The sequence below is a fragment of the Vigna umbellata genome, chromosome 8 (assembly GCF_029865625.1).
Source record: "Vigna umbellata cultivar VRB3 chromosome 8, Vumbellata_1.0, whole genome shotgun sequence".
Lineage (NCBI taxonomy): Eukaryota > Viridiplantae > Streptophyta > Magnoliopsida > Fabales > Fabaceae > Vigna > Vigna umbellata.
In genome coordinates this window covers 45094180-45105913 of record NC_142172.1, presented here as the reverse complement: position 1 = coordinate 45105913, position 11734 = coordinate 45094180, and the positions used below count along the sequence as shown (strand labels likewise).

The 11734-nt window shown below is 32.0% G+C and overlaps 2 protein-coding genes across 2 annotated transcripts; both read left to right on the top strand.

The window, feature by feature from the left end:
- The first annotated feature begins 2642 nt into the window (after positions 1-2642).
- On the top strand, positions 2643-5378 carry LOC124840316 (leucine-rich repeat protein 2-like). The gene is made up of 7 exons (XM_047316358.2): positions 2643-2913; positions 3203-3335; positions 3510-3581; positions 4043-4186; positions 4298-4369; positions 4463-4534; positions 5017-5378. The coding sequence occupies exons 1-7, from the start codon at positions 2658-2660 to the stop codon at positions 5081-5083; spliced, it is 816 nt and encodes a 271-aa protein (XP_047172314.1). The 5' UTR covers positions 2643-2657; the 3' UTR covers positions 5084-5378.
- Positions 5379-7202: 1824 nt separating this feature from the next.
- On the top strand, positions 7203-10934 carry LOC124840318 (uncharacterized). Its single transcript, XM_047316360.2, has 4 exons — positions 7203-7787; positions 9355-9583; positions 10435-10559; positions 10669-10934. Exons 1-4 carry the CDS (start codon positions 7419-7421, stop codon positions 10744-10746), a joined length of 801 nt encoding a protein of 266 aa, XP_047172316.1. The 5' UTR covers positions 7203-7418; the 3' UTR covers positions 10747-10934.
- The last annotated feature ends 800 nt before the right edge of the window (positions 10935-11734 follow it).

Sequence of the window (11734 nt, the reverse complement as noted above, 5' to 3'; positions counted from 1 at the left end):
TTGATTGTTTTTTCATTTATCTTCTTTGTGAATCTTTACTTTCAAGAGATGCTCACCAATCTTATTAATTTGGTTTGATGTCGGATCAAGTTAAAATTAAATATGAACTCGTCATCCACATCCAAATCAATCACACACTTATTTCCACTATGAATTTGTGTACTTGCTAGTTGTGGGTGGGAGATTGGCAGGGATGGGTAGGAATACCTCTTGGTTTTTCTTAAGGTTGTGTTTTTTTTTTGTGAAGATAAATTTGGAAGATAGTGAGGGGATTTGATAAAAATTTTGAGTATTTTTAGGTCTAACTGAGTGCACTCATAATGAAATCTTTGAGTGATTAGATTGATGTGACAAATTAAAAAATTAATAAATAAAAAAGTAATATTATGAAATTGTTTTTGAATGAGTTAAAATTATTATTTTTTAATTCTTATTTAATAATTTTGAAAAAAGTTAATAAAAAATATTTTTAAATAATATCTCTATTTTTTGAAAAGAAAAATTTAAATATTTAATACAAATGCAGAGAAAAAAACTATTTAAATCCATCTTTTTAAATCTGTGTTCTATTTAAAGTGAAATCTATTTAAAAAAACATAGTCTAAGTGAGTAAGAGTAGACTATTTTTTAACGAACATAGTATACGGTGTCTTAAATTTACATAATTGTGCCTTAAATTTACATAAATAGTACGGTTTTTGCTTAGGTTAAAATTCGAAAAAAAAAATCAGTAAGAGTATCTTCTCCCCAATTGTATAATTTGGGTTATTACAACTGTGTTTTGTTCTTGTTTTCGTTTTTTTTAATTAATAGAAAGAGAAGATTCATAGTTCCTTTCAATTAATATCTTATTTAACTTCTTGTAATTATATATATATATATATATATATATAATAAAAGTCTAACTGAGCATAAAATAGTTAATACTTGTAAACTTTAAATCCTCCAAAAGAATAAAGAACCTAAATAAGTGTTTTGTAACAGAGATTATTTAAGGTCAATTTGGTAAAAAAAAAAGAGAACGAAATGGTAAAAATAGGAATTATGAAAAAAAGTAAAATATAAAAAAATGAAAAGTGAATACAATTAATAGAGAATTAAAATTAAAATATGAAATAGATGTCCCTCTAATTTTACTTTATTTTCAATCAATTATTTTCCCTTTTATAAAAATTCCTCACATCTCATTAGATTTCTTTAGCCGTGGCAATCTTCTAATGAAAAGTAAACTCTTTAAGGCCCTTCTGATCACTTGTCAATACAACAATTCACAGCTTTTTCCTCCGTTTATTTTTCCGTAAATCACAAATAAAAAATTACCAATCTCACTTCTTATTTTGTACACATTTTATTCTACATAGTTTTCTTTTCAGACGCTGTTTGCATTGTGACCGATACATGCTATTTTTTTTCTTGATTAAATTTTCCTTCGAATACTTTAAAGAGTCAATAAAAAATCAAATTTAATAAACGAAGAATAAAAAACTACAATTCAAAGTAAATAATTTTAACATCAAGCTGCTTTTTTTTTTCTACTATTGCTTTATATTTTTATTTGACAAATTTGTCGTTTCTTCTTGTTCTTTTAGAGCCAAAAATATTCAGAATAATTCAAAACGTGAAGTCTTTTCATGTCCTGCTACATTTGAATTTTTTCTTTTTGTGAAGTGGCAGGTATAAATGATTTCTTTTACCACGACATATCAAAATGGTGTTTGTATAGATTCAAGATTCTTTTCACATGTGAATTCTTATTTTATTCAATTTTAAATCTCCACCTCAAAATCAAAATATATTTTTTTAATTTATAACACCATTATTTCTTCTTTTTATAGCAAAAACGAACTCCTCGTTTTAAATTATTCAAACTTAGAAATCTATGATAAAATGACAAGTGTTGTGATTTTTCATTTTTCACATCAATGATTTCACTTTCAAACTTTTTTCATTTTGCACCCTTACGGTTCATTCACTCTCCTTCAAATTCTTCATATGAAACCGAAATTAAATTGTGTCCATGCTTAGAATTTTCGTATTTAAACCAAAGGACTGAATAAAGTGTAGCTAGAAATGCTCAAAGATTAACATAATAATGTGAATCGTTGAATTCGAAGTTTTGCAAGTCGAACCAGCCAGACATTTGGATGATGAAATAGTAGATGCATGTTCTGAAAGAAAGAAAGTTGATTAAAAATAGTACCAAAAGAGGAGTAGTCCAATCTAACAAATGCAGAGTGGTGGCATTGATACACAGCATCCACAGTAGAAGACACAAAGTCCACAACTTTCATTCCAATTTAGTGGAGATGTTAGGTGGGAAGAAGACAGTGATGAGGAATCACGTTTATGGTCATGTCCACAAGTTCAGACAACTTAGTTCATAGTGCTCCATTCTGTCCTGCAGTCAATACTGTTTCCTTCTCAAGTAACCATAAACCATGTAAGAAGTAACACCAACAAAACAATAAACAATAATAACAATAAGTTTTTGTAACTCACAAGTCACCAAGTTCCAATAGATGGGGTGGGGTACCCCACAGAACGCGCTTGGAAGACTATCTATCTCACCACTTACTCCACTGAAATCTCACACAACACAACCAATGCGTGACTTTTCCACTCATCGCCCGTTTGAACCATAATATAATAATTTGACCATGACTCAGTCTTCTTTTTCCAACCACTGCCAACTTGGTCCACTTTTTTCTTCTCTTCTCTCTTCTTTAGTCCTTGCCCTTCACCTTTTTTTCCTTCCTCTTTCCAAAGTCTACCTCTTTCTTTCTTACTTTCTCTCATTCAACCAAAAGATTGCTCACAAAGGAGGAATAATGGCAGTGACACCTTTCGTTTCCCTCTCTTTCTTGTTTCTCTTTCTCCATTACCCCCTCCTATCCCTGTCCACCAATCCGGAAGGTATGCCCTACTGCTTCATTTTTCTCAGTTGAGGATGCTCAATTTGGTTTCTCAAGAGTTAATGCCACCTGGGGAACTTAATCCTCAAAGCTCTTCTTATGGCTAGATCATATGCTGTTTTGTTTCGATTGTTTGGTTTTCCTTTTCTTAATTTTATTTTTCTTGGGAATGGACATGCTTAAATGCATATTGTGTTTCCAAAACTATCAATTTTCTTTGGCCTCTTCTAAGCTAGAAAAGGGACTTGGTTTGGTCTTAATAGTTTGATTTGATCCAAATTATTGTGTAGGGAATGCTCTGCATGCTTTGAGAAGCAGGCTTTCTGATCCCAACAATGTGTTGCAGAGTTGGGACCCAACACTGGTTAATTCCTGTACTTGGTTCCATGTTACCTGTGATTCCAACAATCATGTGATTCGCTTGTAAGAATCCCTTTGTCCTTTTTCTTTTCTTTCTGTTAGTTTCTTCTAGAGATATAGGTTTCTTTTTCTTTTACCTGTGACTCCAACCATCATGTTTTGTTTTTCTTTTGAGTCTTTTGGTTGCAGTAACCTGGTTCGGGCTTTCTAATAAGTTGTATAATCTTTGGATTTCAGAGACTTGGGCAACTCCAACGTTTCTGGGACTCTGGGCCCAGAACTTGGCCAGCTACAGCATCTTCAGTACCTGTATGGTCTTCTTCCCTTGCCTGTTATAGCTCAGAGTTCAGAAACTAGCTCCTGTTTGATCTGTTGTTTGATTTAAAAACATGTGCCATCTGACAATTTTCAAACAGTGCAATTGAACGAGTTAATTTTTGGGTTTTATTTTGTGCCAGTTTACATTATTTTTTGTCCCAGGCTAGAGTTAGGAGAGCACCAAACTATGGACTATTCCTACAATTTAGTTTAATCGCGTCTTGCACGTGTTTGCAGATTATTTGTAGAAAATAACCACTTCAATGACTAATTTCTCTCTAGAAACTGATAAAAATCAAGCCATTTCTTTAACTAAGTTGAACCAAACGCATGTCGGGGCAACTGGATTATATTTTTGCTTAACCAAATACGCAAAAGTTTTGTTTTTCTTTGTGGGGTGGAGGTTAGTTTTTCAAGAAACGGATGAGAGATTGTGAAATTCTTGATTACAGGGAACTCTACAGAAATGACTTAACAGGAAAGATTCCTGAGGAACTTGGTAACTTGAAGTCACTAATCAGCATGGATTTGTATGATAACAAGTTGGAGGGAAAGATTCCAAAGTCCTTTGGAAAGTTGAAGTCACTTAAATTCCTGTAAGCGTGTTTATGCTGATTTGCCAAAATTTTGTTGACCTTTTGTTCTTGATTTTTGTTTTTACTGATGTAAAAATTGCTGGCTGTTTTACTCACGCATTTTTGAATTAGGCGGATAAACAACAACAAGTTGACAGGATCCATCCCAAGAGAACTCACTCATCTCACTGATCTCAAAATCCTGTGAGTTTTCTTTGCATCTTGTGTTCTATACTTGTTCTTTTATATACTTCTGCGATTAGTTTATCAGCAACTTTTGAACACCAATTTTTGCAGTGATGTTTCTAATAACGACCTATGTGGAACAATACCAGTCGAGGGCAACTTCGAATCTTTCCCAATGGAAAGGTATACCAAATCTTTCATTGTCATCCCATATTCTTAATAAGTGGCTTACCAATCCAAACATGTTTTGATAAACAGACAAGGTTTAGTCATTTCAAACTGACAACACATTTTCTTGCACCAAGCATGTAAAAACGTCAATACCAATACGAATAGTTAGTGTTATTTTTCTGTTAGATACTTGGATTCAAACACGAAAAACCAGAAATCATCTAGTGCTAGCTTTCTTGCAATACTTCCTCACTAGTATCATTAGGCACGGTGCCGAGGTTATTCCTCTACAGGATTAGATGATAGGATTTGACATGCATGCATGAGATCTAATTGATTTGAATGAAATATCCAAAAGATAAAATACACTGGTGCATTTGCAAACGTGATGGCACAAAATCTTCGCCTGTGAATTAATTTGAAGCAGGAATAGTTTCGATTTCAACACTAATCTAATTGATTTAGTATTTACGAAATGTTTCTCCTTGTTTCAGTTTTGAAAACAACAGGTTTTGTGGTCCTGAACTGAAAGGACTTGTTCCATATGATTTTGGATGCTGAAGAAAGATATAAATCGCAAGGAAGAGGCTTAGTTTACTTGGGAAAGGAAGGGAAAGGGTGGTGTTAATTGCCCATCAAAATTTCCTCACCATTCTTACACTCTTAGATGGGAAAAAGTTGAAATATGTGTTTTTCTTATTTTGTTATAAAGAAAGAAGTGATTTAAAAATGTTCTGAAAAACAATTGTGTGTAAATAACATTGTTAATGATGTATGTTTGACCCGAATAGGAATCTAAAAATGTCAGGCTTGTATGTCCATCTATCTAATAACATCTTTCCATGGCTTTATGGCATAGTTTTGCAGTAAGATGTATATAATAAGTGAAACTTAAATACCTCTCACAGTCACACTGGTAAAGATTATTTTTTTCATGGAAGAAACTCATGAAGATTCTTAACCATGCAAAACATTCGAAGATTAAATCAATTTTTAGTTAAAGTATTTTAGATCTAATAAAATTTTGATGAGGGCATTCCAAAATGGTTAAGACTTCTGATGAAATCTATTAATAGTTTCTGAACACTCAGGACACAGAATATACATTGCAAATACAGACTCAATTGTAATAAATCAAAGAAAATAACTTTATCTAATTCAACTGTCAAATGATAGTAGTATAAATCAAAAGTACAGTAATTTACACATATAAGTAAAGGTATTTTACAGCTTTTAAAATAAATTACTTGTTAAACATAGAAAATTTGAAGACTTCTGTATCTGCATTTTGAGAGAGGAAATAAAACTATAAAAGTGACTATTTGCTTTGAATTGCATCTATGACTCTGCATTTCCTTTGTGAGAAATGAAACATAAGAGAAAGTTGTGCATTGTTTGAGACAAGAAAGAAAACTAAAACCAAAGGTGATTACTTATTTTGTACTGTGTATGAATGACACAATCTGCATTTTGTTTTAGAATCAGTGTGTATGAACAATTTGATACTATGTTTATTCATAATTATACAGTAAAAGGGGAATCCTAATTATTTTAATTTTAGTAGAGTAAAAGGAAAATCCTAATTATTTTAATTTTAGTAAAAAATGCTGACAGTTATGCTGAAATTTGAAAAGAAATAAAATCGAAGTACTAATAGAGGTATCACTCCTATCAAACTTACATTTTACAAGTACCAAAATTTTACAGTGATTCAGAATGACCAAAACCAAAATCAAAATAAAATGAAAAACTATTCTTAATTCCATGACACTTTTCTCTGTATAAAAAATATAATAAGTTATTAATTTGGAACAATATTTGGGTAATAAATTATTGATTTTTAAATTAAAAAATTAAATCACCATAAGAATGACTGAAACCATAAATGAAGAAGATTTTGATTACAAGGTCTTTAAAAAAGAGGAAGGATGACGACAAACTATAATTATGTAAACTAATTTAGAGATTATGGTGAGATAATTTGAAATTAGTTAAAATGTAATCATGATATTATTATATTTAAAATTGGTATGGGAAGATTGTTTCGTGTACACACAGGTTTTCCTGAAATTACAAAATTGATTTTTCAACTTTGGCAACCCTATAATTCAAAAACAAATATAGTTTATAGCAACAACGTGTTAGGTTAAATATATACGTGTCATCAAAAGAAACTGACATTTACATGCGTGGCACAAAACTATCGTTGTAATTTTTTTTAATGTTTTTAATTAAACTTAATTCAAACATACAAGTCTAACTCCTGTTAATATATTATTTAATTGCTAGCGGAAATATGTAATTGAAAATGGGAAGACTAAATTTATAATTAATGTTTTTATAAAAATAAAAGTATATTTTGTAAAATTATAATCCCTACAAAAGTGGATTTAATTCTTTTTAAGGTTAATAAATGAATTATAATTTTCTAATTAAATAAATAATTATATTTTAATTTTTAAATAAAAAATTTATTTTAAAATAGTTCCATCAAATGTATGAATTCATTAACTATCGGTAATTATGAATTTTTAAATACTTTCAAAGAAATTTTGATATTTTATGTGACTAATAAAACGTCTAAAAAAAAAAACAATTTTTGGAACTTTAGAAAAAAAAAAAAAGAGAGAAAAAGAAAACTCTATAATAGAAACAGACTCAGGTGATTGATGAAGAAGGGGCTGGTGAACCTTTGCATGTGCATTGAACTGAAGTTGGGGTTTAAAGTCCCCAAACCCTTTTTCCTTTTCTGACTTCCCATAACCACACACACCACAAAATTCCCGAACTGGGATGTTTGACAACTGAAACTTTAATTTTCATCTATAAAGATTCAACCTTTCTGTGTTGAAGGCAGCCCAAAACCCCCAAACCGAAAACTTCAGATAAAAAAAAAATGAGCAGTGCTTTTCGCATGAACTCTGCTAAGATTTCTCATGTCATGGGGATGCAGAGGCACTTCATGTTGGTGAACCACGTCGTTCATCCAATCAAAACCTCTTCTTTTCTCTACAACACAGTGCATTCTAAACCTTTTATTAGATTGCCACATTTCTTCAGAAAACCCAGAGAATATGAAAATTCGTTGTCTTTGTTCTGTTCGTCCTTTTGCTCTTCTTCCTCTTCTTCTTCATCTGCTGTTGCAACTTCCCTCTCCAAGGTTGGCTTTGTGAGTTGGTATTTGGGGATGATCAAGTCTTGGCCAATTTTGACAAAAAGTGTTACTTCTTCACTCATTTATATGGGTGCTGATTTATCTTCCCAGGTCTACTGATCTCTTCTATTCAATCTCTTTTGTTATGATAAGATTGATGACTAAAAAGGAAGAGAGAATGCATTTGTCTGTGTTTGAAAAATTAACGGTTTTCTGTCGGGTTCATGGTTGTTGATTTATTGCCTTACACAGTAAAAATTTTAGGGTTTGGAATGCAATTTCTGACATTGCCTTGACTAATGCTGTCGCAATTCAAATAGACTGAAGTGGTCTTATATTAGAACCTAGCAACAACTCCTTAGCTTTAGAAATAATTACTATCCTGCTCGTTCCTGGTTCTTTTTGCTCTTTCTTTCTCTGCCTGCTCTTGTAAATATTTCATTATTTGGACATGCAATGTGAAATGAAATATGAGGGAACTGTACAAGTATAAAAATGTTACCTGAAATAGTACCATGATCACAGTGTATTGTTCTGTTTCTCCATGATTTTTATTGTTGCCCTGGTACGTTTGGAGTGTCACTCTGCCATAAGATGCTTTGAATGTTGTTAATTTTAAGCAATATAATTTATTTTCATCGAAAACATTTTTTGGTTTTTCCTACAGTCCTGAATATCCTCAAGTTAGTGTTTTTTTTTCCAATTCAGCATTCAATTTGTAGTTTCTAATACCCATGGGATTTGAGTATAGCAGGTAAGGGTGGTCTTTTTTGGCAACCTATGGTTGAAATCCCCACTCAGATTGATACCTTGAGTGATACCTTGCTTTAGTGCTTGACTGTGCCTTGACTAAGACTGCTTCAGGGAGGATACTTGTGGGAAACCTGAGAAAAAGTTGTACTATCTAATTTTGTTACTAATATTTCACTGTGACCGGTAGACAGTTAATTGTTTTCCAACACAGATGCTAGTATGCACCTATTTAACATTTGGACAATACATGAAGTGAAAAAGTTCTTTTTGTTTTCTAGCAGTGCCCTGGATGCAGAGAACATGGCTTTTGTTTTCTCTTGATAGATAGATCTTTGCTTGTTGACTTGTTGCCACTTACTTTGTATCACTATCACATCATTCTCTTTCATGTAAAGTTCAATCATTTTTCACGATAATCTAGCTTGGCCATCCTTGAGTGCACTGCACAATCACTAAAGATCTTTTTTCCATATTTTTCTTCTGACCATTTTTCTCTGAATAGAATCTATAAGTAGGAGTGGAGTATGTTTTGAAATTGTTATTAGTTTGTACTTTGTAGAGTTAAAAGAAATTAATGATAAGAAGGGAGCAACAAATATACTCAAATCATTAAAAGATTCATATTTATAACCTCAAATCATTAAAATATACTCTTACATGTTTTGAATGTGTCGATGATTGTGTATTTCCCATGCAATGTGGTAAAAGTTTTTGCTGTTCACTTAATATTCTGAAGCTATATGGTTAAGTTTTAGAAGCCTCAAGGCTGAGTCTAATAAATTCTTGCAATACTTACATTGGTTCACTGCAGACTTGAGACCTTTTTTACTCTATTGAATAGACATTTTCAACTCATTAACTTGCATACTTCATACTCATTGTGTTGTCCAACGTACTCATGGTATTTATTTTGTTAATCGTTTAGACTATTGTACGGGATTCTTCTGAAGCTTTTGATTTTATGAGGACTTCACGCATGGCAGGATATGGCATGATAGTTTTAGGGCCATCCCTGCATTTCTGGTACAATTTTGTGTCGAAGCTTTTCCCGAGGAGGGATATTTTCTCTACATTGAAGAAAATGGTCTTGGGTCAGACAATTTATGGACCTGCCATGACTGTTATTTTCTTCTCATTGAATGCACATTTGCAGGGTATGTTCAATTCTCTTACCATAATATCTATCATGTAGTTTCCTTTTGTACATGTTTTTCTTTTACTGGCCTTTTAATTTGGAGCGGTGGGGAGAGGGGGTAATGTTCTGAAACTGAATAATGCTATTTTAAAACTAAAAAGATTGGACAAGACAACTAGAGCTGTCATCTGGCTATGTTATTGTGTTTTTTTTAATCCTTAACTTCATATTGTCACTTCTAAAAAGCTATAAAATAATCATAAACTTGCAATTTTACAATGTGGCACTGCATTGTTGTATGCCCGGTGGCTTATTTCTTTTATTAGTATATTCAAGGTCATGAAGTTTTGTTCTTCCTTCAACAAATGTAACCTGGCTTTCAAGATGCAGAGGATATGCTTTGTACATGCATCTTGATTAATGTTGTGTTGCAAAGTATTAAATGTGCTGGTATTGAATTACATTTTACCTTGCATGTGTTTTTGGTATTTTGTGTTTACCAATATGTCCAATTTCATGCATCGGTTGGTTGTTCTTGTTTGTGCATTAAACAACTAATATGAAAGAGTCTCTGCTTATAAATGTGCGAGGGAAGAGATGTAAAAAGGAAAAGGAAACAAGGAGAAATAAGGGAAGTCATTTCCCATTGTTGATTACTATATCTTTAATTTGAATTTAATGGCTTTATTTGTTTACAGCCAGTGTACAGTAATAAATTATTCCATTTCCCTTTCTTTGAACCAAACAATATGTGCGTGGAATCCAAAATTTATGAACAAAATGAAGTTCTGTGTTGAAACTCAACTGTTTCATAGTTGATTTTCTGCCAAAATTGTTATGAAGTGTTAAACTGTTTCTCTTGGTTGCCAGGTGAAACGGGATCAGAGATAGTTGCACGCTTAAAACGTGATTTTCTTTCAACAATGCTTGGTGCAATTATGTATTGGCCTATATGTGATTTTATTACCTTTAAGTTCATTCCTGTCAATTTACAGGTACCAGTTTATTATTAGCTTCTTCTACCCTCTTTTGTCGTACAGCAACTAAGTTTGGCAGCCAGAAAAGTTCCTTTCTTATTGACTCTGCATTGTTTCATATTGGCAGCCACTGATCACCAATTCATTTTCGTACTTGTGGACTATTTATATGACGTATATGGCAAGCCTAGAGAAAGCAGCCTGATCACTATCAACAGTGTCAATCTTTGTTCTACGATTCAGACTGGAAGCTTCGGAGTACAGACAAATCTTTTGGATGACTGCACTAATTCTGATCTTACATTGTCCCTCTCTATGCTACTAACCAATATACTCGGTTGTGTAACTGCAGACCTGTTTTTTTTCTCGAAATAAATTTTGGAATCATTAGCATTTCCTTCTCTGAGTAACTATGTTCTTACAAGTAACATACGCGTGGTCACTTGAACAAAAAAGGACTACGAGAAAAAAAGAAGTGGTTAATACTTTGGAAACTAAAACAGTAGATGAGACTTTAAGAATAATGAGGAGAATGATCATAAAAAAAATTCGTCAGAATAGTGAATTATAACTGTTAAAAAGGTGATACCTGGAACATTTATAAGTTGATTCGGGCCGCAAAGCGAAATGTCTCTGACATTATGAAAATGAATTTTTTGCAGTCTTGAAATGAGAGGAAACAAGTGAAGGAAAATATCAAGTTCAAATTTTAAGTATAAAAAATATTAGTAGGTGTTATTTTACGTGAAACGGGATCATAGGGTGGTATTATTGAGTAAAATGGGCGTATTTATAGGGAAAGAAGCATGTTATGTTTTGCAAATGGAGCATGAGACCTTAAAGATTGATAGCAGAACACACTTCTTCTAGATCACGTCATATGCTATCATGTCATAGCGAACACCGTATTCAAAATCTAAATTATGCTTTTACAAATCGATTGAAAAACTAATCAAATTAAAAACTGATGAAATAAAGAAACATTTCTTGCAATTTGGTTATGTTTTCAGTTATTGTTGTGAAGACCGAACTATAATAAGCTAAGCTGAATTGCTCATTGCCGATCCACAAAAAACAATTGAATTGGTCATTAGTTACATTGATTTTACTTATTGATTGTTAACATTATATTATATGATATTATTTTTAACTTAAAAATGGTATGTTGTTGTTCATAATATATTTTTATGTGG

What these genes read in the sequence shown, in the direction of transcription:
- LOC124840316 (XM_047316358.2), top strand. Translation starts at nt 2,658, where the DNA reads ATGACTCAGTCTTCTTTTTCCAACCACTGCCAACTTGGTCCACTTTTT. An exon ending in AACAATCATGTGATTCGCTT is followed by an intron (nt 3,336 to 3,509) that starts GTAAGAATCCCT and finishes TTTGGATTTCAG; the next exon opens with AGACTTGGGCAACTCCAACG. An exon ending in CTCACTGATCTCAAAATCCT is followed by an intron (nt 4,370 to 4,462) that starts GTGAGTTTTCTT and finishes CAATTTTTGCAG; the next exon opens with TGATGTTTCTAATAACGACC.
- LOC124840318 (XM_047316360.2), top strand. Translation starts at nt 7,419, where the DNA reads ATGAGCAGTGCTTTTCGCATGAACTCTGCTAAGATTTCTCATGTCATG. An exon ending in GTGCTGATTTATCTTCCCAG is followed by an intron (nt 7,788 to 9,354) that starts GTCTACTGATCT and finishes TTAATCGTTTAG; the next exon opens with ACTATTGTACGGGATTCTTC. An exon ending in TCATTCCTGTCAATTTACAG is followed by an intron (nt 10,560 to 10,668) that starts GTACCAGTTTAT and finishes TCATATTGGCAG; the next exon opens with CCACTGATCACCAATTCATT.